The sequence below is a fragment of the Podarcis erhardii genome (assembly GCF_964252035.2).
Source record: "Podarcis erhardii genome assembly, chromosome: 2".
Taxonomy (NCBI): Eukaryota; Metazoa; Chordata; class Lepidosauria; order Squamata; family Lacertidae; genus Podarcis; species Podarcis erhardii.
Genome location: NC_138498.1, coordinates 100,650,244 through 100,676,161, shown reverse-complemented (window position 1 = coordinate 100,676,161; position 25,918 = coordinate 100,650,244). Strand labels below are relative to the sequence as shown.

Genomic DNA, 25,918 nt, shown 5'->3' with positions numbered 1-25,918 from the left:
TCTTTCTACCCCTGTTGCAGTTCTGAGGAAAATCCCTCACCTGCACCTTCTAATGCAAAAACCAGGAAATCCCCAATTAGCATTCCATTTCACCTTCTGCTGCAATCCAGATAATAACAACATACATGCACTCAGCAGACACCATTTCCATTTTTAAATGCCTTGCCTCTCCAAGTGCAGACGGGACACTTGTTGTGTGTCGTTTGGCCCTTAATCTCTCAATGATTACAGGGCGTTCCGGCGGCGCATTGAGACAAAAGGCAGTTTCGATAATCTGGGTTGCACATTCAGTCCCCTTCCCTGAAACAACAGCTAAATGCTCAAGGAATCTTCCACATATTGGACTCTGTAGGATGTTGAACATGCCTCCTAGTACTGCTTCCTTAACCAGTTAGACTCCACCTCCTTTTTCTGCTTTCCTTGGTCCTTTTTCCCCCAAGCTGTGGAGCTGGGACAGAAAGCAAGGAAGGTAAACAAGCAAGCTTTACCAGAGCAGTCCTACTGAAATTGATGAGCCTAATTTAGCCATTCATTTCAAAAATCAAGGCTAAACATTTGTTTACTGGGGAGGGGGACGCTCACATTTATTTATTTAAAATTCATAAACCACTTGCTTGAAACCAATTCTCCACAGGTGGTATACACACGTTCCATTTTATAAAACGTGACTCGACTGCGCAAACCGATTAAAACAAATTTACGTTTCAAAAAATCCCCAGGATTGCAAAGATCTTATTCACCAGACTGTGCAGACTGCTGCACGCTATATTAAATAAATTGTAATGGGACAACACAAGTCATGAAAACAATGAAGGCGGATGTTTCTGAAGTGGCAAGAGGTCAGAAGGATCCAGGAAGCCATAGAGGAAACCGCAGGAAAAGTTATTAGACCAAGCAACTTCCACACTGCACTTCCATGAATTCAGAGGCAGAAGGGGACATGTACCAACTTCCCCTGTAGTAAAATATATGTGTCTCTTTAGCCAATTAACATTCCACCTTTACACAGCCCAGTGGCCGTGCTTTCTTTGCATTTTGACAAGCTGAAGTGTTTTAATCAAGCACAGGGCCAGTTCCTAGAGCACTATATTCTTTCGCAATATATTCTTTCGCAAGATCTATGCATTGGTGGCAAGGAAGGGGGAAGAGTAAGAATAGTGCCCTCAAATCCACCTTAGGTTCATGTATCCCACACTAAGCCAGGAACTCCTTCTAAACAATCAGGAGGGACCACCGAAACAAATGGCTTATTAAAAACCCACACAAAATGCATATTGCTAAACCAATGAAGTCATCTATTGAGAACCGTTCAGAAAAGATAAACACCGATGCAGCTGGTTGAAGTCTTTCCGGCATCTTCTCCTGCCGGTCTTGCAAAAAGGGGGAGGGAAAAGCAGCCAGCATGTTCAAAAGCTTCACATGGGCAACACACAAAAGCTTGCCTGCTCAACAGCAACACTTCTTGCTTGGTTAGAAGTCGCCAGCCCCCTGAACTTTTCCACAGTGCCAGCAAAACGTCAAGCATATTGGAGAAGTCCCGTAATCTAATTAGGGTAGATTCTGTTTACACTCTAGAAATTGAACCCAAGTTCCTTCACATGTTACTCATATGTAGAGGTATGTCCAGGCGGAAGGGCTAGCTTCACCCCTAACATCCATGCTCAATGCAGACAGCGGGGGGGGGGGGTGTTAGCTTAGACACATGGTGCTAAGGATGGATTTAGCTCCCTGGTCCATGCATGATGTCTCTCCATATAAGTCATGTTTTGCATGCAGAAGGTCAAAGGTTCATTCCAGACTGAGAAGTACCCATTTTCATTTTGGCGACACACTTTTTAGACATGCATCATTTCGCGACACAGTAATTCAGTTTTACTAGCAAACCAGAGGTTAAACTAACCCCTTTCCAGCCCCGAAAGGAACGCAGGGAGCATTCGTGCAACACACCTACACACTGCAGCTGACACACTAATGTGTTGCGGCACACAGTTTGGACAGCTCTGCCCTACAGGAACACTGGAGAGCAGGGCAAGTCAGTATAGCCCATATTGAGTCAGATGGACCAATGGTGTGAGTACAATCCACTTTCCTGTGTCAGCCATGTGCCAGGGAGCCTATACTGGAATACTATTACAGATGGTTCCTGGCGTCGCCTCTTGCGGTGTTGGAACCTTGGTCTGCATATGTTACTAGAGCCACTTCCTCATGTCACAGAGACAAATTTCCATTACCTCCTTAGCTCCCAAGGGCTGGGTACAGCTAGACTGTTCCTTCTCTCCAAGAGATATAGCAAAGCTCTGCTTCTTAAAATGGCTCATTTTGCACCAGAATGGCCAATGCAGACCAACGATGATACCAATCAGCAAAAGATGACAAATGTGTATATTGCAAAGGCTGCACCAGAACAAGGTTGTCAATGATCTTATGTTGGGCTGCAGAACTGGACTATAACTCCCACAATCTCTGACCATTGGCCACGGTGGTTGGGACTGATGGAAGTTGGTGGGCCACATGTTCCCCAGATGGGAGTCGATGGGCAACATTTCCCAGAACTAAGCCCCCCTCCACCCCCAATACTAATTGCCCCTTGGGGAAAACAACCAGCACTGTTGTGTCAAAGAAACACCCACACATACGCATCTGCTTGTATTCAAGAATGAAGTATTTCCTTGCTTTCATTCATGTTGGCCCTTATTTTTCCTTGAGGAAAACTGAACCAAGTTTCCCCCCAACTGCTTCCCACAACAGGTAGCGAACCGAACCATTTGTGATCCTGCATAGTTCCCTCCTTCCCCCTATGGCGCTAAGGTATGGGGGTCACGGGTTCAAGTGGCTTGAGGAATGTTCTGGCTTCAATTGAATCTCAGTGGTCCTCTGAAGAACAGCTACATTAGCCAATGGCCAGGAGGTAATTTCCACCCCCTCTCCCCATCCAGGTGGCTGGAGGAATAGAAAAACTGTGCCGATTTAATCAGCCTGACTGAACTAAATGAAGTCTTAGAAGCGATGCCTCATCGCCAGCAGTTTAAAAAAGGAAGGCCGTCCTACGCGAACATCTGCACATTTCACTTCTGACAGACATCCAGGGAGGCTGAACTGGACTCAATGGTTCATTTGGCTAAAACTTTTTGTATGTGTTTTAGCCGGTTCTTCTACGACAGCATTGCAAACAAAATTAAGTGCTCCAGGGGGAAAGGATGCTATACAAGACCAGCCATGGTATAGATAGAATGTTTCTAAACGACAGCTTCTAAAAGAATAGATTTGCGTTTCTTATTTATTGCTGTCCCAAGGCATAATCCAGAGGGGATCTGTGATCCAAATAAGAAACAAAACACAAACTAACCCCTTTCCCTCAAAAACAACAACAACAACTTTAAATTCACTTGCTTATTTTTAAACTATATTTTCTGGTATCGGTAGAGAACATCTTTTTATTCTTTCAAGATTGGCTAGATATGAGTATCACGAACATATGACAGGCTACAAAAAAAAAAGAGTGTTTGGAAAAGTTTCAAAGATTATTATACATGTTTTGTTTACATCTTCAGAAACATAACAACTCCTCAGGTATGGCCAGAACAAAATGAAATATGAATACTCATTGAGTCACAACCAATTACTTTTAAGGACACTAAAATATACTGCTGCGATAGCTGCTATCGACATCGCTTGGGGCAGTGTTTGAGTTGAGACCTGCTATCTTGCATAACTCTAAGAGAATAACAAAAAAGAAAGAGCGATAAACATGACCCAAATTACTTGCGGAAACACTGATCAAAGCACTGTGCTCTGGAGCAGAACTGCAAAACCATCACCACAAGAAATGACTGGACCACAAGAAAGCAGTAGTGTGGGATGGCATCAAAGACTGTGGTGTTTCTTTTAAGCACACAAACACATACACACAAACTTAACATTGGACTTCCATAAAGCCATGTTATACCTCGCTACACAGACATACAGAAGTCAGGGAACAGTTATTTAAAAGAGCAATTTTGTCACTTCCAACGTCACTTTGTGGGAAAAGAAAAACTGAAGTTTGAGAATGCTCATATCCTCTAACTATTATCACAGCGTACAAGGGGGAGAACGGAATTCAGGCATGCTAATGGTGTACACAGATGTAACTACCAGCAGTGTTAGAAACTCAGATACAGTGGTACCTCGGGTTACATACACTTCAGGTTACATACGGTTCAGGTTACAGACTCTGCTAACCCAGAAATAGTGCTTCAGGTTAAGAACTTTGCTTCAGGATGAGAACAGAAATCGTGCTCTGGTGGCACAGCAGCAGCAGGAGGCTCCATTAGCTAAAGTGGTGCTTCAGGTTAAGAACAGTTTCAGGTTAAGAATGGACCTCCGGAACGAATTACATACTTAACCCGAGGTACCACTGTATATAGGTTAGGTGCCAAATGGCATCTTAAACCTAGGTTACAGTTACCACAACAGAATGTCTATTTGCCAGGGAGTTAGACTAGTTGACCCTCGGGATCCCTTCCAATTCTACAATTCTATGTCATCAACTACATTGCTCGACTGTAGCTTGCTCTTACGACAATTCACTCGTCCCAGTATGCAAGGAGGAGAAATACACACACTGGAAATGGAAATGGTATTAGCTATGAACTAATTTTAGGGACGTGGGTGGCGCTGTGGGTTAAACCACAGAGCCTAGGACTTGTCGATCAGAAGGTCGGCGGTTCTAATCCCCACAACGGGGTGAGCTCCTGTTGCTCGGTCCCTGCTCCTGCCAACCTAGCAGTTCGAAAGCATGTCAAAGTGCAAGTAGATAAATAGGTACCGCTCCAGCGGGAAGGTAAACGGTGTTTCCGTGTGCTGCTCTGGTTCGCCAGAAGCGGCTTAGTCATGCTGGCCACATGACCCGGAAACTGTACGCCGGCTCCCTCGGCCAATAAAGCGAGATGAGTGCCACAACCCCAGAGTCGGTCAGGGGTCCCTTTTTTAAAGCAGAGCTTTTTAAACTGTGGTCGCCAACCTGGTGCCCAGAGATCTCCACATAGTTGCAACTGGACCCATACCAGTAACAAAACATGCCTGGTGCCCAGCTAATTTCTAACACTGACCATCGGAACACATTTTTCACTGCAGATTTGCACCCAACGTGCACTAAAATCTTGCTCATCATCTGTCACAATGATAGAAGCCCGCTGAATGAATAAGGGGACGTGGGGTCCCAAACAAGTTTAGCTGTCTGGAAGGAAGGGAAGGATATGAATTTAATAAATAAAACAATTTTTAAGACCATAGAGAAGAGGCAGGAATCCATGCTCAGCCTAGAGAACACTTGAATTCAGCACTTTATGCACCAAATGAAACATTGTTTGTTTGTTTGTTTGTTTGTTTGTTTGCTTGCTTGCTTGCTTGCTTGCTTGCTTGCTTGCTTGCTTGCTTGCTTAGTGGTGTCAGCTATGGCCCTGCTGTTTCGTTTAAGCAAGGGTAGCTAGCACACCCCAAAGCTCTTTGCAACAGAATGGTTTAAATATGTACACAACAGACTACAGCCTCAGCGAAACTATAGACTGTAGAAAGTCTACTGAACTCAAACATCCCTAGCGGATTCTGTCATTTATTCACCACCAAGGCAGTCAGGCCATTGGAAAGTGAACCTGTGCAAGACACGCCAGCTTCCACTGGCTTAGGCTGTCTGGACAGTGTGCTTAATTCTACCCCAAAGCCAATTTTCTTTCATTTTCCCTTTGCCGGCCAATGAAACCAGCCTCTCCTACACATCCACGCACAGGGAGGGTGAAGCAGCCGTGTTTGGACAACTGGAAGACATTAACGGGGTTGTATTTCACAGAGCCTCCAACCAGGCTGGTTTCTTATGATATCCGTTTTATACCCGCAGATAGTATTTGCAGGCTCACCAGTCCGCTATACCTTCCACAGTCTCGTCTCTTAAGCTGAGAAAGGGGGGGGGGGCAAATCTGACTCTCCTTGCAACTGCTACCCTTGAATGTTAAAACAGGGGAAAGAGGTTCCTCATCTGTAATAACAGGCAGAATTTTAGCAGCACCGACACAAACTGATGAAGAGGAAATGAGATGCAAGGGGCTAGCGTGTGTGTTTTTAAGCCCCAATTAAAAAACAACAACACTCTGGCTCTGTGATTTGGCACACCCAAACATCTATGCACACAGCTTGCTTCTCTCTAGTTTCTTCACTGCTACTAAAAAGGTACAGCAATTTCATTGCTCTCATTTATCCTCAAACCTCTGTAACATAGGTAGGCAACAGTGAGTTTATGGTTAAAACTGTAATTTGAACCCAGTCCCAGTGCTCTCCTCAGTCAAGGTGCAATATGCTAGACACTGGTTTCAATATGCACTGCTTTCATAGCCCAACAGAATGCTCATAAGCCACTGCAACCATGAATCTTGCTCAGTTTTCAATACTACATCTTGCGTTGGGTAAATGGCTTGGGGCACAAACTGTTCTTCTCTTTGCTTGTACGAGGTGGTGACCAGTTTGAAGAACATGGCCACAAACAGGCATTTAATATATATTTTTTACCATTCTCAGCAGAACAACGTAAGATCCATTAGCAATTAATGACGGACCACTTTCTTCCCATCACTGAACCGTAGGTTTCGTTTAGTACACCATGGGCCAGCAAAGAAGCTTGATTTGCATTTTATCTGAAGTGGCTCATTCAAAAATAGACCCGTTCCGTTTAAAGTTCAGTGTTTTATCACAACAGAGAACAACTCCTCCGTTTACAACGGCTGGCGACAAGTTTCACTACCCTCCTCTAATTCCTAGATTACACCAACGAGTTTACTTTTGGCCCCATTTCCTGCAAGAGGACCTCTTACCTATGCAGTACGTAAGGCTAGCTAGATAAGGCGAAGCCAGCACATTGTGGACCACAACTCTCATCCACCTCAGGCAGCATGGTCAGAGATTATAGGAGTTGCAGTCTAAAACATCCTGGTGGCACCACGATGGCTACCCACTCCACCCAAAAAAGTTCACTGATAAAACCAAGATAACTTACAAAGGTTCTTAGCAGTATTCAGACCCTTCACAAATCCAACCCCCAAAGTGAAATGGCATGGGCAGAGATTGCAAGCCTGACTACAATAGGCCCATAAGATGCTGTTTTGTTTTTCTTCTTTCTCCATAGAGCAGCATTTCCCAACCGGGTTCCCCCAACATATTTTGGACTACAACCCCCATTTTCCCCAACCATTGAGTATACTGGCTTGGGATGATGGGAATTGAAGTCCAAAGTATCTGGGGGGGTGACCTGGTTGGGAAAAAACTGCCAACTGCTTTCCTTCCACTGTGTAGTTTTAATCTGAAATCTTAGGCGTAGTACTGTGCCCAGCGCTCAGAAACTGCTCACGCTAATGAAATTCCCTGTTGCAAAATGTGCCTAGAATTTCGAACACTGAATGAGAGGTCTTGGACCTTTCAGTCGCAGACCTTAAATACAACATTTTCACAGGAACTGCAACACTGGCAGGAGTCGTGCATAATCTCAATCTATGGTGAAGTATCAATACATGGCGGAGCACTGTGAATGGAAGGCTGTTTCTATTAAACAGAAGGTATCGGTTGCACACCACTGTTAGCTAAAGCACTGTAGGCTATAACATGAGTGGCAACCAATAGCGCATCACTACCATTCCTAATAAAACAGAAACAGGCAATGCTTTCATCTCTCACTGGTGGTTTCCAACAACACTGTACAAATGACCAATTTGGGGTTTTTTTGCTGATTCATGGTTACAATGAATTTGGTTTTGTTTCGTTCGATACAGCCTACACACCGTACGTATACTGAATGGTAATACAGTTCCAGCCCACGGTCATGTCACAAAAGGAAAGCGGAACTGGGGAGGAAGAGAAAAGCAAGCACCGCAGCAGCTACTTCAGTTTGTAGACTGGGTACTTTTAATACTTCCAAGGCCTAAGAAGAGCTCTGCTGGGCTAGTCCAAAAGCCCACCTGACAGTGGCGTAGCGTGAGGGGTGCAGGAGGGGCCGGCCGCACCGGGCGCAACATCTGGGGGGGCGCGCTCGCCGCCTCCGGAGTCGCCGAAGAGCCTCGGGCGCAGGCTGTAGCAGAGCCCCATGTCTCGCGGAACCGACGAGCTGTGCGCGCGTCCGGGCTGAAGGCGTCCAGCAGGCAGCGGCTCTCAGCGCTCGCCGCGGTCCCCACGCATCAGGACCGTGGAGGGTGCGCCAGGCAGCCCCTCCTCACAGCCCCGCCGCCGCCGCCGCTGGGCCATGTTGCATTTTCCTCGCCTCTCTGCCCTCCTCCGGGCAAACGGCGTCGTTTGGGCGGCAGCGCCAGCAGCAACTCGCCTCAGATCACCTGACACGGACCCGCCGCCGCCGCCGCCGTGGCTACCTTACCGTAAATACCCCAGCCCAGGCAGCAGCAAGAAGAAGCTGGCAGCGGCGGCAGGTTAGGGGTTAGGGGCGCAAATTACTTGCCTTGCCCCGGGTGCTGACAACCCACACTACGCCGCTGCCACCTGATGTTCTCATAGTGGCCAACCAGATGCCTATGGAAAGCCCACAAGCAGCACATAATGGCCACAACAGCGCTAGCGCCCACTTGTGCTTCCCAGGAACTGGTACTGAGAAGCATACTGACTCCGGTCCTGGAAGGAACAGGGTTGTATAGGACTGCACCTTTCTCCTCTTCCGCTGCACACTTCCCACATGCCTTCAAAACTTAACTCTGGGAGGCCAATAGGGAAGAGGCGCAAAAGAGAAGAGAAGCCAAAGTAGCATTACACGAGTCAAATTCCAACCAGCCAACACAATTTAGACCAAAGCTTTCAAAATTGTGCATCACGACACGTTAAGTGTGTCGGCTGCAGTGTGTAGGTATGTCGCACGAACGGTCCCCATGCTCTTCCCGGGGCTGGAAAGGGGTTAGTTTAACACCTGTCTTGCTAGTGAAACTGAATTACTGCGTCGCCAAACGATGTATGTCTATAAAAAGTGTGCCACCAACGTGAAAAGTTTGGAAAGCTCTGATTTAGGCCATCATGCCTAAAATCAGGTATTTCCTCTAGCCAAAAGTATGGCATAAGGACATTCAACTGGGATGACAGCCAGTGTGGCTTAGTGGTTTGAGCATCAAACTAAGGCTTGTAAGACCAGGGTTCGAATCTCCACTCAGCCATGAAACTCATTGGGTGACCCTGGTCCATCAGTGTCTCTCAACAACGTGGTTATGAGGATAAAACAGGGAGAAAAGAACCATCCATAATGCCTTGAGCCACTTGGAGGAACCCCTTGGGATACATAGAACTTTTTAAAAGAAAGAAATATGTATTTAGGAATACTGAGTACATGTTGAACCTAACTAATCTGCGAGAACTGCGTCTACAAGAAATACTGTGGATTGTGTCAAAAGTGCCAAGAGGATTCATATCTCAGCTGCCTCCAGAGAAGGTTGAAGCAAAATAAAAAAATTCCTTCCAGTAGCACCTTAGAGACCAACTAAGTTTGTTATTGGTATGAGCTTTTGTGTGCATGCAGACTTCTTCATAGAAGGTTGTTTTTCCTACCTCTGAAAATGTTCCCTACTGCCCCTCCCCCAACACTCTCACTACCCCCTCCCCAAGCCCATTCATTCAAACTTTCCCCCACTTTGTAAGTAGTTCTGACTATTAACACAATTCTATTGAAAAGTGGCTCCCATTGTATGCAGGCCCTTGCATTTCAAATTGCTGTCACCATGGGGAGGGAAAGCCAAGCAGGGCAATTAAAGACTGCAAACAGCTTCTCAAGAGGAAGGGGGGGGGTCCTGAGGCTTAAACTCTGGGGTCCTGAAGCCCTTCAGAAAGCACCAACAAGAAGTTATCGGGCAGCACCACAAACTGAGACAACAAAATTGAAACAGCAAAATTGCTGATAATCTACAGAGAAGCGAATCGGCATCCTAACAAGGGGAAGCTTTTGAAAATAATCTCCCCCCCCCCCCCATGGACAGGGAAGGCAAAGCAAAGCATGCCAAAAAACAAAACAAAAAACAAATCTGTGAATGGTGCTGAAGGGAGAAGACAGAGCACTCATGCACTCCAATGACAAGCCAGCCAGCAAATCAAAACAAAAGGTGCAGTTGAAAAATGTGTATCAGTGCTGATGGAGCGCATATACACTGATAAAAGAAAAGGCTTTTGGCCTCAGCGTTAAGAAAGCTGAATTTACAAAAGCGTGATTTAAATACAAAGTGAAGGAGGCACATGTACAATTGGATTTTGCCCTGAATGAACACATCCAATAACCCAAATGGCATGCCTTTGCACATTTTGAATGGAAATACATTCTTTTTTCAAGGAATGTTCCAGGGTGTTCTGGGGAACTCCATTTATTAAGCCTCCTCAGATGGCTTCAGTGGTTCCCTCCCAAACTAACAATCCCTGGAGGATGATGATGGTGATGATGATGATAATAATAATAATAATAATAATAATAATAATAATAATAATAATAATATCATCCCACCTTTCCCCCCAGAACCATGACTCAAGGTGGCTTGCAACAATTGAAACAAACACTGATAAAACTCAAAAAGGTAGTAGTTAGAAAGCAATGACAACAAGTGTCACAGATTATCACAACACTTGGGGAAACTACTGGTTGTGTGTGCGTTGTGGACTGCATTACTGGGGAAGCTAAGTTAAATGGCATAATATGGGACAACTCCTGAATGGCAAACAGGTTTTTTTTGGGGGGGGGGGAGGCTCTCACACAGAAAACTAAAATAAAGACTTAAAAGTGCCATGGGAGGAATTCAATGCTGCGTGAGTGGACATCTGCTCACACAATGGGACTTCAGTTTCCTCTCATCTCCCCCTGCAGCCCCCCCACCCATGTGCCCTGCAAATTGGCTCCAGAGACACCCAACACACCAGGAGAAGATTTTGAAGGCACACAGAGGACCAGGATAGGGGCAAAAGAAAGCAGAAGCCTGTTCCCTCAGCTCACAGACAATGTCGGATACAACCTTACGACTTGAAATTTGCATTTATACAAATTTTCACAAGCACATAAATGTGGATGCAACACTATACCTATTGGGGTATCGTTTGGCTACCATGAAAGGAATACTGCTGAGTATGTTTTACTTATCAGCATTCTCATTCAAATAATAGTGACATGTATACCTATTATTATGTATGCTATTGAGCCACAGCTGCACACTTAAGCTGTAATCAAAACCAGACACCCTAGGAACAAGTTTAACTCACACAAGTTACTGATGTATTCTTGTTTAATTAAACCCAGTGTCTGAAAGATCTGAAGTGTGCCATTCTCAGTTTTCACTGCAATCTCTCAGAAAATTGAGGATTTGCAGAAATTCTAGTGTTCTCAGCACTTTGTGTCGCCTTCTTGGGGGGCGGGGGAACCCTCCCATTTTTAAACTTCGCTGCCAGGAGATTAAAGGAAGATTAGTAGCAATTTGTAGTTGAAGATCAGAAGCAGGAGACCACTGCTGTGCGTTATGTGTCCTGCTGGTGGACTCCCCATAGGCATCTATGAGAACAGGATGCTCTGGACTAAATGGGAACACAACAGTAATGTCTTCCACTCCCTGGTATTCATGCCATCCCTCTAAAATCTGAGGCCACGGGGGTGTTCAAAGCTCTCTGAATGCATCCAAGGAAAAACAAAAAGGGTTGTGTCTAACTAAATCCAAAACGTCCAAAACAACTTCTGTGAGCAGTGCTCTGGCGATTCCCCCCAACCTTCTACAGCAGATTTGGGGGGCACTGCAAGTGATTCCTGGTGGGAGGAAGTCCCACCCAATAATTTGGTTGGTTGCAACTCCAAGTCAGCTTCACCCGTAGTGCACTCTCTAGCTCAGTGTTTCCCAACCTTATGCCTCCAGCTGTTTTTGGACTACAATTCCCACCATCCCTTGCCACTGGTCTTGCTAGTCAGGGATGATGGGAGTTGTAGTTCAAAAACAGCTGGAGGCACAAGGTTGGGAAACACTGCTCTAGCTCTCTCTCTTCCATGGCTCCAGAGGCAAAATTAAGCCCCCAACTTTGAGGAAGAAAGAATCCTGTGAAAATCAGAAGCTGCCCCAAAGAACTAAGAGCAGCATCTATCCAGTTACATCAGGCATAGGCAAACTCAGCCCTCCAGATGTTTTGAGACTACAATTCCCATCATCCCTGACCACTGGTCCTGTTAGCTAGGGATGATGGGAGTTGTAGTCTCAAAATATCTAGAGGGCCGAGTTTGCCTATGCCTGAGTTACACCGTCATCTGAGGGCCTTCATTGTGTGCCGCTCTGAGAGATCTGGAGGGTGGCAACCTGAGAACAGGCCTTTTCTGTAGTGGCTCCCCGCTTATGGATGCTCTCCCCAGGGAGGCTCACCTGGTACCTTCATTACATATCTTAAGGCACCAGGCAAAACCGTTTCTCTGTAATCAGACAGTAACATTCTAGGACAGGGGTCAGCAACCTTTTTCAGCTGTGGGCAGCTCCACCGTCCCTCGGACCATGTGGTGGGCCGGACTATATTGGAGGGGGGGGAAATGAACGAATTCCTATGCCCCACAAATAAGCCAGACATGCATTTTAAATAAAAGCATACATTCTACTCATGTAAAAACACCAGGTGGGCCCCACAAATAACCCAGAGATGCATTTTAAATAAAAGGACACATTCTACTCATGTAAAAATACGCTGATTCCCAGACCATCCGCAGGCCGGATTTAGAAGGTGATTGGGCCGGATCTGGCCCCCGGGCCTTAGGTTACCTACCCCTGTTCTAGGGCCTTTGAAATGTGTTTGTGGGAGGGGGGTTATTGGCTGATGTTTGCTTTATTACGTATTTTGTATTCTCATTTCTTATTCTCATTTTGTGAACCACCCTGGGATCTTCGGATGAAGTATACAAATTTAATAAATAAAGTAATAAAAAAATAATGGACAAGCCCATAGCTCATTCACACAACAAGCCCACTGCACAAATTCAGACATGTTCACCTCTGATTGTGTGAATGGCTCCCATATGAACAACAAACACAGTTCCCCCATGCTGGGAACAGGGGAGTCTGAAAGGTCCTGAAGAGCTTAGTACCTCAGGCAGGGCGGGGAGGTGTGTAAATTCAATCTTAAGAACATGTCCTGAGGAAGCAAATCCCTTTGAACACAGTGGGGCTCTGCCCTTGAGTAAACATGTTTAGGGCCAGACTGCAAAGCCTTTCAGTTGGGAAGAGGCAAGAATGCAAAAATCCCTGTGAGTTGCAAAACACTACAAATTACGAAGAATATAGGGCCGAGGCATTCTAATAGGAACAGAGCCAGATATGGAACAACGGACAATAGGGGCGGCAGGTTCAGAGAGCCTGCTGAAGGGAGTTAGCTGATCAATGCTAAAATTAAAGAGGCGGGAAATGTTTTCGGTGGGAAGCACGGGTGAGAGTACAGAGGAGAACAGAAATCCTTATGCTCTCCCTCAGTCCTGCTGAGCTATGCAACAAGCTGGCCTTTGGAGATTACAGCTCATTCTCAGTTCCATTCCATTTGTTCAGCGATACTGAATAGGATTTAGGGGTATGAAGCCATAATGGCCAAGCTTGAGTGAGCTGCCTACACACAGACACACACACACACACACCCTCCTTTACGAGGGTCAACTTTGACATTTTGTTGTTCCTCAAGTTCACACACACACACACCCGCAACCAAAAAGAGAGACATTTTCCAATTTAGGGCTTGTAAAAGTATTTCATCAGGGGCACAAAGCAGACTGTCTAAGCACCTCCTGGCAGCACCAGTTATCCTGAGCTCCGCTAATTACTAAGAAGTTCTTTAAAATGTTTTTTGGAAGGCTCCTCCAACTCCAAGAATACATGTCATGTCTTAATCAAGAGAAACTGCTAACAGAGTGTAATCCATAGAAGTCCATGCCATAAGAATAAAATGTTCTTTTTTTTAAAGGACCCCAAGACTCTGTTTCTGCTGCAAGAGACAAAGCATGGGGGGGGGGCCCTGAAAAACACGTAACTGTTCAGCAAGTGTCACTTGAAATGTTTATTCCAAAAACACACACACACACACAAACAACAACTGGAGAACTGGAAGCAAAGAGTCGTGAATTAGGCCAGGGGGTTCCAAAACTGTGGTCTGTGGATATGTGTCTATGTGATGTGTCTGTGGATTTGTGGTTGAAGATGGGAAGCAGCAAACCCAAGGCATCGACACTTCATATTGACTTTGTCTTTTTTATTGCTTCGTTTGCTTATTATATTTTATCTGAAGCTACTACAATTTGATTTCAAAGTGCAACACAATTAAATTCAACACTGAAGAAAAAATGAAGCCATAAAAATATAATTAAATCATATTGCATTTAGTGCAACACATTACGTTTGCTAAAAGAGGCAGAAAAGAAAAATCATTAAGTGGTCTGCCAAGACCCTCATAAATTTTCAAGTGGTCTATGGGGGCAAAAGTTTGGGGATCACTGATTTAGGCTGCGCATTTAATGATATGCTTTGTTGTTGACTGCTCTGTTCATTTCAGTGAGTACTTCTATTTTATGTGTTCATATAAACAAACGAAAACTTCAACCCAAACTATCAAGTGGTTTACTAGCAATGTATTCAAGTCAGCAGATAATCAACAGTTATATTTTTAAGGCAAAAATACATTAACTGCTTTCTATATTTCATGCTTATCCTGACCTCCCCTCAAGGCATAGGCAAACTCGGCCCTAGCTAACAGGACCAGAGGTCAGGGATGATGGGAGTTGTAGTCCCAAAACATCCGCAGGGCCGAGTTTGTCTATGCCTGCTATACACAGTCCTCTGCTTGCAACGTTTTCATCTTCACAACATCCCTGTAAGGCAGGGCACGGTTGAGAGAACAGAACTTTCTCACCCAAGATCTCATTTAAATATTTGTACACTGCTTTTCCATAGGGCTAAATTCAACGTCAGTTATATTCCTGGTAGATCCACTGAAATTATTTATTTCAGTCAGCCTACTCTGAATAAGCGGGGTTGGGGGGATAATGACATAACTAGAAAGCAGAGATGTGGAATCTATAGTCCTGATTTGCAGGGTCACAACAACCCCCTGCCCTGACTCTTGGCTGTTTTCAAAACAGTTTAAACGGGTCACCCAGTGAGTTTCTCAGCTGAATAAGGATTTGAACCCAAGTCTCCTTAGTGTCAACAAATTCCCTACACTAAAAAACACCACTTTAATCTGCAAAGAGCTTTTAAACAGTCCATAAACACCTTTCATGCACTCACACCAATTGTTAAGAGATTACCGTATACAGTTGGAAAAAGACTTAATGCATATTGTTAGACATCTCATATCTCGTTTTCTGACTTCAACAGAATAGGGATATTTTGTCTGTTTTAAGCTGACCGCTGAGCAACACTCAGAAATATAACATTTATTACCTGAATTCAGTTAACACAGAGGTGTAATGTCTCTGTTCACGTGCATGAGTGTATATACACACACTTCTCACACAAGCATCAGCAGCTACAGGGATCACGTCATTTCATCCATACTGCTTTAAATTTTCACAGGGGATCATTTTTTTCAACAGGACTTAGGGGTCTGTTACACATTGCCACAATCTGATATCTCCAACAGAGATTAGGTAGGAGCCAATTTAATCGAGGTGGGAGATTTGCAAGGAACAGGTAGAAAGGAGAAGCAATTTGGGCTGAAAGCCTCAGTTTTCTTTGCTCCTGCTCTGGATGACAATTTAAGAGGGAAATAAGAGCATGAGCAGCCTGAAAATTATCAAGCATATAGAAGAATAAGCCTTGCTGAAGAAGAATCAACATGGCCTCAGCAAAGGTTAAGTCTTGTCTCACTAATCTTGCAGTGCTTAGGTGTGTCAACAAGTATGTGGAAATGATGATCCAGAAGACTTTACCTGAACTTTCAAAAAGATTTGCCTGAGCAAACAAAAAAAAGAGGTCCGAGTCCTCTTACGAATCACTAACAGGTTAAAGAACAGGAAACAGTAGGTAGGAATACATGATCAGTTCATGGGGTTCTACAAGCAACTGTATTGGGACCAGTGCTTGTAAACTTATCCATAAATGATACCGAGTTTGGAGTGAGTCAAGTTTGCCAATGAAACCCAATTAATTATTCAGGATGATAAAAGAAGAAGGAATTGCAATGGGCTCCAAAACTGAAGCAATGGGCATTAAAATGGCAAACGCAGTCCAATGCCAGTATACAGCAATGCACATTGGTTCTAAGGACACATATATACACTGATGGGATCTGAGCTTATGGCAACTGACCAGGAAAAATATATCGGAGTCATGGTAGAAAACCTCAACCCAGTGAATGGAAGCTGTGAAAAAAGTTCTCATGGTAAAGATCATTTGGAAAGGATCTAATATAAATCTCCCAGCACCTAAATGCCTTGAATATATTCATCTATGGTACAACCACACTTTGAATACAGCACTGCATGTAGTTCCTGTCCCTACCTCTCAAAACAGGATGCTGTAGAGCTGGAAAAAGGCAACCATTATTCTGGTAGGGCTGCAGCAACTCCTTTCTGAGGAAAGGTGTTCGGGGACTTTTAGTTTGGAGGGGCAGGTGAACGGGGTTGGGGAGAAGTACGTACAAAATAATGCATGTGTGGAGAAAGTGGACAGTTTTCCCCCCCTCTCCCAATAATACTAACAAGAACATGGATAGAGGGGGTTTTTATTAGTTAAAAACCAGAGTCATTCAGCAAATGTGAATGGTGGGAGATTCAGGAAGCAGTTCTTTCGCAAGGCACCTGAGTTAAAACGTATGGAATTTGCTACCACGAGCCAACTTCAAAAAAAGCAGAAAAGACAAATTCATGGCGGATAAAGCCCTCAGTGGCTTCTAGTCATGGTGGCTGTGATATCAGAGGCATGCCACACCTGACCTGAATACCTGTTGCTGAGGAACAGCAACAGGAGACAAATTCTGCCCTCAGCCCCTGCTTGCCTGGCTGGCCACTGTGAGGAATGAGAATACAGTGGTACCTCAGGTTACAGACTCTGCTAACCCATAAATATTACCTCAGGTTAAGAACTTTGCTTCAGGATGAGAACAGAAATTGTGTTCCGGGGGCGCAGCGGCAGCAGGAAGCCCCATTAGCTAAAGTGGTGCTTCAGGTTAAGAACAGTTTCAGGTTAAGTACGGACCTCCGGAACGAATTAAGTACTTAACCCGAGGTACCACTGTACAGGACTGGAAGGCTGGGGCTCGTCTTATGTTTTAATCCTATGTGCACATAATCAGAAGTGTTGTTGTGAGGGCCCATGTGGTGCAACCAGACTAACAACGGACCAGCTTCGAAATCTTTTCCACTGAGTCTCTCTCTTCCCTTCCTCCATTTTGGGGAAGAAGTTAAACTCTCACAGCAATTCTATCAACCCTAAGTGAGCAAGAGAAAGGGAAAGGGTTTTATGGCTTTAAATTTTTTAAAAAGTGTGTGTGTGTCGGGGGGGGGGGGGGCTGCCAGGCCTGTAATTCCCATTTTGACGTTCTCCACACTTTGCACCTGGCATCTGTTGGCAGCAAGCATTCGGTTTCCTATACTCTTCTTGCAGACATTTTTTTTAACTGCGGATAATGTTCTCAAGTAAATCACACTTCAGACGTTTTATATCTTTTGTTGCCTATCTGAGCTTCAAAGCCAGGCACCAAGAAATTGTGGGCAGGCAAAAGGGGGTCGGGAGCCTCAGACTGCATGCTAGGTTTAAGATCTTCCACTACCTTGCAACACACACACACACACACACACACACACACACACACACGAGCTGTGGCCTCTCCTCCACAACCACACACAATGATTCTCGGTTTTTCAAAACCACATGGGAGTTTGAGTGCAAAGCAAATTACACAGAGAGCAGTTAAGAGTTCAAATAAATAATCTTATATAACCACTGTCACACACCGCACTGAAAGGACACAGTTCAGTCTCATGTGCAGAGTTCCAGTTCCCTGTAGGCTCTTTTAAAGAAAATACATTTCCCTGCACATGCTAGTGCCAGAGGTTATTGAATTATATTCCACGCCCCACAAGGCAAATCAATATGTATAATATGCACACACACACAATCCTTAAACTCTCTAGGAGGTCTTGGCAACACCACAACAACCAAGCAAGTTCATAAGATATGATACTAACACTGAAACCGTTTGCTACTATTTACAAAACATAAAAACGTCCAAGTTAATTCTGTAGCTGTCACGAGCCTGCCGTGAGACTATTTGTTTAAAGTATTACTAGCAGCCTTTCAGGGATGGGGATGTTTTCTTGTATACATTTTAACTGCATTTATAGGAAATTTTAGTGCTGATACACATCTCAAGCTGTTGCTATCTGCCCTGAGCTAAAGGGCAGGGTGAGTTAGAAATTCAGTAAATAAACAAAGCCAATCTTCCATTCACAAAGTGTGGACTTTCAAACAGTGAAACGTTGTGCTTGTTTACTCAGAAGTAATTCCCATCAAGTTTAATGGTGCTTGTTCCCTAGTAGTAGATGTGCTTAGGACTGCACAGGAGGGTTTAGGCTCTCAAGAATAGCCCTCCTTGAAAAGTTAAGAAGCATGGCCAAAAAAAGAAAGGGTGGGAGAAGATGCCCCTCTCCCAATTGCACCAGGAGATTTTAAAGAAACCTACAGCTTTGATTTCCCATCCAAACATTGTCCCAAAGACCTAAACACACACACCCGACTTACACAAGGAGTGAAAGCACTGAAGATGGGAAACTCTGGCCTGGTTGCTTAAACGTTTTCCTGTATTTTGAAGCAGGGGTGGGGGCAGAAAGGAGATCAGGATTTTCATGGGTTTAGAGTTCACTTTTGTCAAAACGAATGGAATGGACTCTAGAGAGTTCCTTGAATGCTTCACGCATTCAGCAAAGAGCACTCTAGCCCACAAAAGCATAAGCTTCAATCAGTAAGTTGGTCTTCTCTTCAAGATGCTACAGGACTCTTGACCGGTATTGCTACAACAGCTTGCACAGATATCCAGAAGAGTAAACAGAAGAGTTATAAATTGCTCTTGATACTTAGTATGGCAGCTACAGTACGGTCCCTAACTGTGACCCATATAGGAGTTATTATGAACATGGTATGAATACTGGAAGAAACAAAATCTAAGGAGCTTCACCCTTCATGAGGTACAATAATTATCACCACTGTAAAGCTTAATCAAATGAACATTCAATATTCAACATCGGTGGTGGCAATTACTGTTAAAATGAAGCTGGCATATATGAAAAGCAAGAGAAGTGTCATCGAGATGTCCTCTTATGGTAGCATATGAGCTGCCCTAAACCGAACAGCTTCTTAACTCTGTGCGTGCATGGACAGAGAAAGAAAACAGTGCATGTTTCCAGATGTGAAATCCTTCCAAAAAAACAAGTATGGCGGATTATAGGAATTAGGGTAAAGTAATGATCAGCTAGTAATCACATTTGTGCTTCACACACTCGAAAGATCAACAACTTGCAGCTCTGCAGCAGCAAATTTTAAACATATGATATACTCCAGAGTTTCACACGTCTGTAAAGCACGGTTGTAAATAACTTAAGATAGCGATATAATTATGGTGGCGGTAAATAAATTGTACTCCAGAGGCTGACAGCTAAATTATAATGACATCAATCTGAATTAAACATTCACACTGACACAGCACTAAGCAGACCACAATTGAATGTTTATCTTCCCTATCTCAGAGGGAGAATTTAGCCTACATTACAACCTATGAAAGGCAGAATTCTAGTCAAGGCTTTGAATTGAAGATAGGGGTGTTAATACCTCAGCTACCACTCTCTTTTCTGATACAAACAGAACCTATTAGCATTTTCAGGTCTCTTTCAGCATAAACCCCCTAATGGCACAATATTGCCCATCTTTAATTCCAGTCCTCCATATGTACAATAGCAGACGCTTTGTAATATTTGGGTACACGATACGTATACACAGATGTTTAGGCTGCTGCACAATGTGGTGGCCAATAAAATGAACTTATCCAAATTCTCATCCAGAGACTACCTATATGTTTCATTCCAGATTTAAACATACCCTATTCCATAATTTAAACATACCCTATTCTGACATTTCTCGTACAATGTGTGTTAAACTACTCTAACATATTTAAGTAGAGTACCATACTTGACTTGTGTCTACTTTTAACTCATGTTGCTCTTTGCTAAAAAAAAAACCCTTTAACCTGCAACACGCAGCAGCGACTGGAACATGGGAAGAATGAGTTTTCCTGATACCATCTTAAAAACAGCAACAGTAATAATTTACATCTAAGGAACCAATATAGCTATACGTTTTATGAATAACACCTATATACAGGTAACCTTTTGCTACACTCCCACTTTCTGACTGGATAAAGTGTGACGCTGTTATTAGGTTTCAAACCACAGGTTGTAATCTTAAAACACATTTAGTTTCACGTAAAACTCCCTTTGCTGGAGTCAAAGGGAAATAATCCCAAATGTGAAGATTTATCAGGATCTGAACGCAAGTGCTATTGAAAATCACAAAGTCAGGCACCAACCACAGGCTAGTTTATCCATATTTTAATACCTTAACCTCAAATTGGCCACCTGGGTCCCAATTCTGAAGAAAACACGATTCAATCACTTAATAACTAATAAGAGAGTCTTGTGAAACTGTTCTAACAGATAACAAGGGCCTAGTGTGCAGCAACCAGGGGCGATTGGCCTACATCTGCTAACCATTTTGACTTCTTTTTTTTCCCTACAAAAGTTCATCATGTTAAGTTTTCCCCACTTTGGGGTGCAGCTATTAATTCCTTAGAAACACAAGGAAGTGGGTCGAACAAGTAGTAAGATTATTCTTTGTCCTGAAGAGGCAAACAGCAACCTTTTATTCACAGCCCCTCCAACTTTCACCACTGAATTAGAGGTGAAACATGAGATATGTAATCTCACACAGAGCTGGAAGAAAGGGGGGGGATAGAGAGAGTTTTCAAGAACTAGTTCTAAATGTCTGCAGGAAAGCACAGGCAATTTTAAAATTAAAAACCCCACGTATCTCAAATATTGAGATTATACACATACACCCAACACCAATACACCACAGCAGCTGTTTACATAGTGATGATACACACCGTCATAGTTCTTGAGGATCTGTTTTACTCTTATAACACCCTTGGCAAGCCTTAACTACCTGATCTCGTGCATAATAAAGACTCAGTAAAATTCTATCAATGTTTACTTGAAAGGGCCTTACTTGCTACCGTGTGTGTGTGTGTGTGTGTGTGTGTGTTTAAGAATGAAACTTTAGAGTCCCAATTCTTTAGGTCTTCAAAGTCCTACATAGGTGTTTGAATCATCTAAGAAGGGGATTATTAAATCAAACTCTTTTATATTCCATGGCAAGAGTAAATGCTTCACAAGTCAGTAAAAGTTCTTTTTTTTTAAGAGTTCTGAAAATCTTCAGCCTGTCATCCACTTTTATGTTCAGCTCCACTACTGATCTGATTCTTAAGGGCTAACACCCGTGCCACACTACAGACATTTCTAAGCCTAAATGAAACTGAGTCTTATAGGGACTTCTACACAGTAAACACAACCCTTCTTCCCCACACCTTTGCAACACACCGTGAGAACGCTGCCAACATCAGTGACAACAATATTTTTAAAAAGTGCAAGTTTACAGGCTGGTGTCCCAAAAAGTTCATCTGGTTAAGAAGGACCTGGAGGTCCCACAGTCTGGGTGGCAAAGTTTCACACACAAAAACGCAACCCCCACCCCAAAAAAACCCTTTAAATGATCAGAATTTGAAGCTTTCCCTTTAAAAGGCCGAACATCTCATTCTGCAGAACATCCCTAACTACAAGGGGAATGAGCAGCCTCTATTCCCACCGGGATCTTTCCACAAGGATATGAGAACTCTCTACCCCCAAAGGGATCTCCCAGGAGTTAGTTGCTCGGCAACCGGTTACAATTAGATCTCTCAATAAAGGGAAGACGGAATATTACATTAATCACAGACTGCAGTGAAGAAAAGGGTTAGGAACTGGCCTTCAGCGAAGACTTTGAAGGAGGTTGGGAGGTCTGACTGGGAAAGAAATAAAAGGCACAAGAAATCTTCAGAACTTTTGACTTCGGAGGCGGGAGACTTACAAATAGACTGCCCAGGTAGGCAGCACCTCGGGAACCTCTTCCAACCCCCGGTTGCTGCAGTCCACACGATCACCGCTACACGTGCAGTTCACGTCGCAGGCCTGCCGCTCCGAGCAGCAGCCAAACCCCACCAACGTTTGGGAAAGGATGAAGAAGGTCCAAAAGGCATCTGAAAAGAAGAGGGACCCCCACTTTCCCCATCCCGGCAGCGCCATTTTGTATCCTGGATGGAGGGGGGGTTAGGAATAAGAGGCCAGAAGCGCAGAGTTGGTGGTATCCCACCAACTAAAAAATAATAATAATAAAGTACTAAAGACAGAAAGGAAAAGTCAAGGAAGTGCCAACAACTCGTCACTCTCGTTCAGCCCAGATCTCTTTTGCACCAAGTCTCTAGGCCTCCAGCGACATTTACTAGTCAGACCATGCCAGCTCCGAGTGAGGCTGCAGCTGCAGCTGCAACTCCTGAAGTTTCTCCGGGGGCCGGTCTGGAGTTCACTCGTCGGGGGGCCAGCAGCCCAGAACCGGCTCATCCAGAGAGCTGAATTTCAGTGCCACTAAGAGAGAGGGAGAGGAAGCGAGGCAGGATGGAGCCTCCCGAGCTCTTGGCACCAGCGCCAAACTTTAAAAGTCTTCCTCTTCCTTCTCAGCGATCGCCACTCGCGCAATAAATAAGGGTCCGGATCCTGCTGCTGGAAAAGGCAGGGGTGGCGCGCGGGGAGGGAATAACAGAGTCCTGCGCCCCGTCCCACAGGCGGGCGCCTTGTTGCTGCTGCTGTTGCAAAGAAAGAGGCTCGGCGTCCCCCGAAAAGTCCCTCCGCCTTCCCCCCCGCTGCAGATTCCGCCTCGCCTCCGCTTCCCGGGAAGTGTCTCAGCGCTGCAAGGGGCGAGCCGGCGAGGAGGGCTGCATCGCCTGCTGCTCGAGCGGGGCCGATTCCTTGCTCTCCCCTCTTTCTTCTCCCGGGGATCAGACACCTTTTCCCAGGAACCGGGATGGATGGGTGGGAGGCAAGCGGTGCTTTATCTCCACCTCCGCAACTTTCTCCGCTTGGGCTTTTTCCCTGGCCGCCCCCCCTCCTCTTCCTCCTCCCCCCTCCCGACACCTCCCACTCCCGCCTACCCTGAGCCAGCAGCCCTTAGCGCCCACACGGAGCGCTGCCAGCCGCGATCCTCTCGGGGCGCCCCCGCAGCCTGCCAGCCACCATCTCTCCCTCTCTTTCTCGCCTTCCCTTCCACTTTCCAGCGCCCCCTCCCCGCAAGCGTCGCTTCCCCGACTCAAACCCACGTTGGGCACATTGCAACACGTTCCATCCCCCCCTCCTCCTCTTCCAAGCCGCCCGCCTCTCGCTCCGCATTGGCTGCCTAGCGTTCCACGGCGCGCCCGCCCGCTTCCCGATTGGACAGGAGGCCCTCCCCTCTCCGCCCCACCACCCGCGTGCCGCCTTTCGGATACACAACGTTCCATTGAGGTTGGCAGGCCGTCAATCAGAAGAGAGCAGGTCCCGCCTCCCTTTCCCACCCAAGGTGTGAAAGCGGGAGGCTCCCGCTTCGGCAGCAGCCGCTCGCCTCTTAAAGGGGAAGAGCGCGCGAGAGAGAGCTGGAAAGAGTCGCTCCTTTTCTCCGCGCTTTCGCCTGCTGCTGATGCTGCTGCTGCCCGAGGATCTCCCTTCCTGGCCCTTCAGTGGGAAAAGCCGGGCTGCTAGTAGGAGGACCGCGCTTCCCCCCCCCGCACCGCCCCACACTTCTAAGGCACGCCAAAAGCTTGTGGGGCAGCGATGCTAAGAGCTCAGCAAAGGCTGTGGCGCGGTGCGCGCTCTGGGGCTGCTTTTGGAGCGAGCCGCAAGTTGCTCAGCAGCAGCGCGCAAGGGGAGGAGGGTTGCGCGGCAGCTGAGTGCAGTTGGCCAAGGGGCTTCCCTTTTTTTGCGGGAAATTCCCTTATTCCAGCGCCTTTTCCCGCTGCTATCCCGGATTGTTAGATATCCCGTAGACTGTCCCCGGGACAGGTGAGGCTGCTGATCCCTTATTTTCAAATCTGAAAGTTGACAGCTATGGCTGGGGTCCCTTCCTAGCCTTGCCGAACCCGCCCCCCGCTGCTGATTCCCCATTCCACGGGTACCAACTTGAATAAAATATTGGTAGGAGGGAGACAGGTAAGTCCTGTCCCGCATACGTATTCGATAAAAGGATGCGATCAAATGGTTTGTGTTTTAATTTTGAAGGACAGGGTCATATAGGAATACAGGGGGGTCGAATAGGGGGGAGGGCAGGTAAGCCCCACCCTGCATAATAGATCACATGACGTGGCGCAAGCACACTGCTTCAATGGTAGTTCCCATCATCTTTGGGGGACCCGACCCCCCCAAAAGTTTTGAAGACCCCATGGCCCCTAGAAGTTGGTTCCTATGTCCCATTCCTTCACTGTGCGCCTCCAAAGGTAGTAAGGGTTAAAGTGGAGGAAGGCCTAGGGAAAAATCAGTAGCATATCTACACTTTTCTTCTTCTGCATATTGTAACTAATGGTCCATTGCTCTTTCGTGTCACCCAGAATCTGAAGCATCCTCACTGTGCCTAACAAGTGGGCTGGTCCTGTTTTGTAGATGGAGTCAGTAAGGACAGCACCCTCCTTGGCCAGGTGGAAATGAATCAGGAAAAGCAGGAAGTGGGTCTCGCCATACCCAGACCTAGATGACCTAGGTACCTATGGCAACAGGATCAATCTAAACGTCCTAACTGGTGGGACTTAGGCCAGGGGCTTGATGAGCAGATATTGATGGATGGCTGGGTAGATGGGCAGTTGTTACTATACGCTATAGAGATGACATTCTCAACACTCCATCATGGGTCAGTCACAACAAGAATGAGTTGTAGTCCTTGAGGTCTGGGTTATCCCTATGTACCATTTAAAGAAAAGACAACACCCCTTGTGTTTTCCAATATGTGTTGGGCTCTGTGCCTGAGAATATTCATGCAGTGGATGCAAACAATGGGCATCAGATCAGCCTTAAGCACCATCTGGAGGAAAGAAAGCTTCCTTTTCATTTCCCACTGCACATCTGATCCTGACAAGCACTTATGTGCAGGCTGCAACCTTTTGCCCACAGAGAATCCCAATGAAATTACAATTAGGTTATACAATATATTCACTTCTCAGATCAGGCTCCACATATTATTGGCTTTTGGGCTAGCCCCGTTCGCAGTTATTTATCTGTGTCTTTAATATATGGGTAAATGCCTGGCTTTTTAGCTCAAAGGCTGAAAGTTCCAGGTTGGGTTAGGATGGCCACGTGGAATGACCAGAATGTGTAGCCTCCACAGCTACCTGTGAAGAAGATATTCAACAGGCATGCAGCTTTTCCTGGCACAAAGGTGTTTTGATTTGAAGGGCTGCCCCTGTTGAATTTCAGCATTGAGATCCCAGCACAAGGTTATTTTCTACTAATGGTGCTGGTGATATTATTTTTCCCCAGAAATGCTTTTAATTGCTTGTTCTTAGCAGTTTTTATTGATAATTTTAACAACAACAACAATAACAATAACAACAATAACAATAACAAGGTGGCACTGTAGGTTAAACCACTGAGCCTAGAACTTGCCGATCAGAAGGTCGGCAGTTCGAATCCCCGCGACGGGGTGAGCTCCCGTTGCTCGGTCCCTGCTCCTGCCAACCTAGCAGTTCGAAAGCACGTCAAAGTGCAAGTAGATAAATAGGTACCGCTCCGGCGGGAAGGTAAACAGCGTTTCTGTGTGCTGCTCTGGTTCGC

At 45.4% G+C, this 25,918-nt stretch overlaps 1 protein-coding gene across 1 annotated transcript in view; it reads right to left on the bottom strand.

Moving 5' to 3' along the window:
• Nucleotides 1-23,421, bottom strand: part of LRIG1 (leucine rich repeats and immunoglobulin like domains 1) — a 123,287-nt gene extending 99,866 nt beyond the window's left edge. The window contains exon 1 of the mRNA XM_081852401.1: nucleotides 22,161-23,421. Coding sequence (XP_081708527.1) covers nucleotides 22,161-22,375 — 215 coding nt within the window. The 5' untranslated portion in view covers nucleotides 22,376-23,421. The remainder of the gene's footprint in view (nucleotides 1-22,160) is intronic.
• Between the last annotated feature and the right edge of the window lie 2,497 nt (nucleotides 23,422-25,918).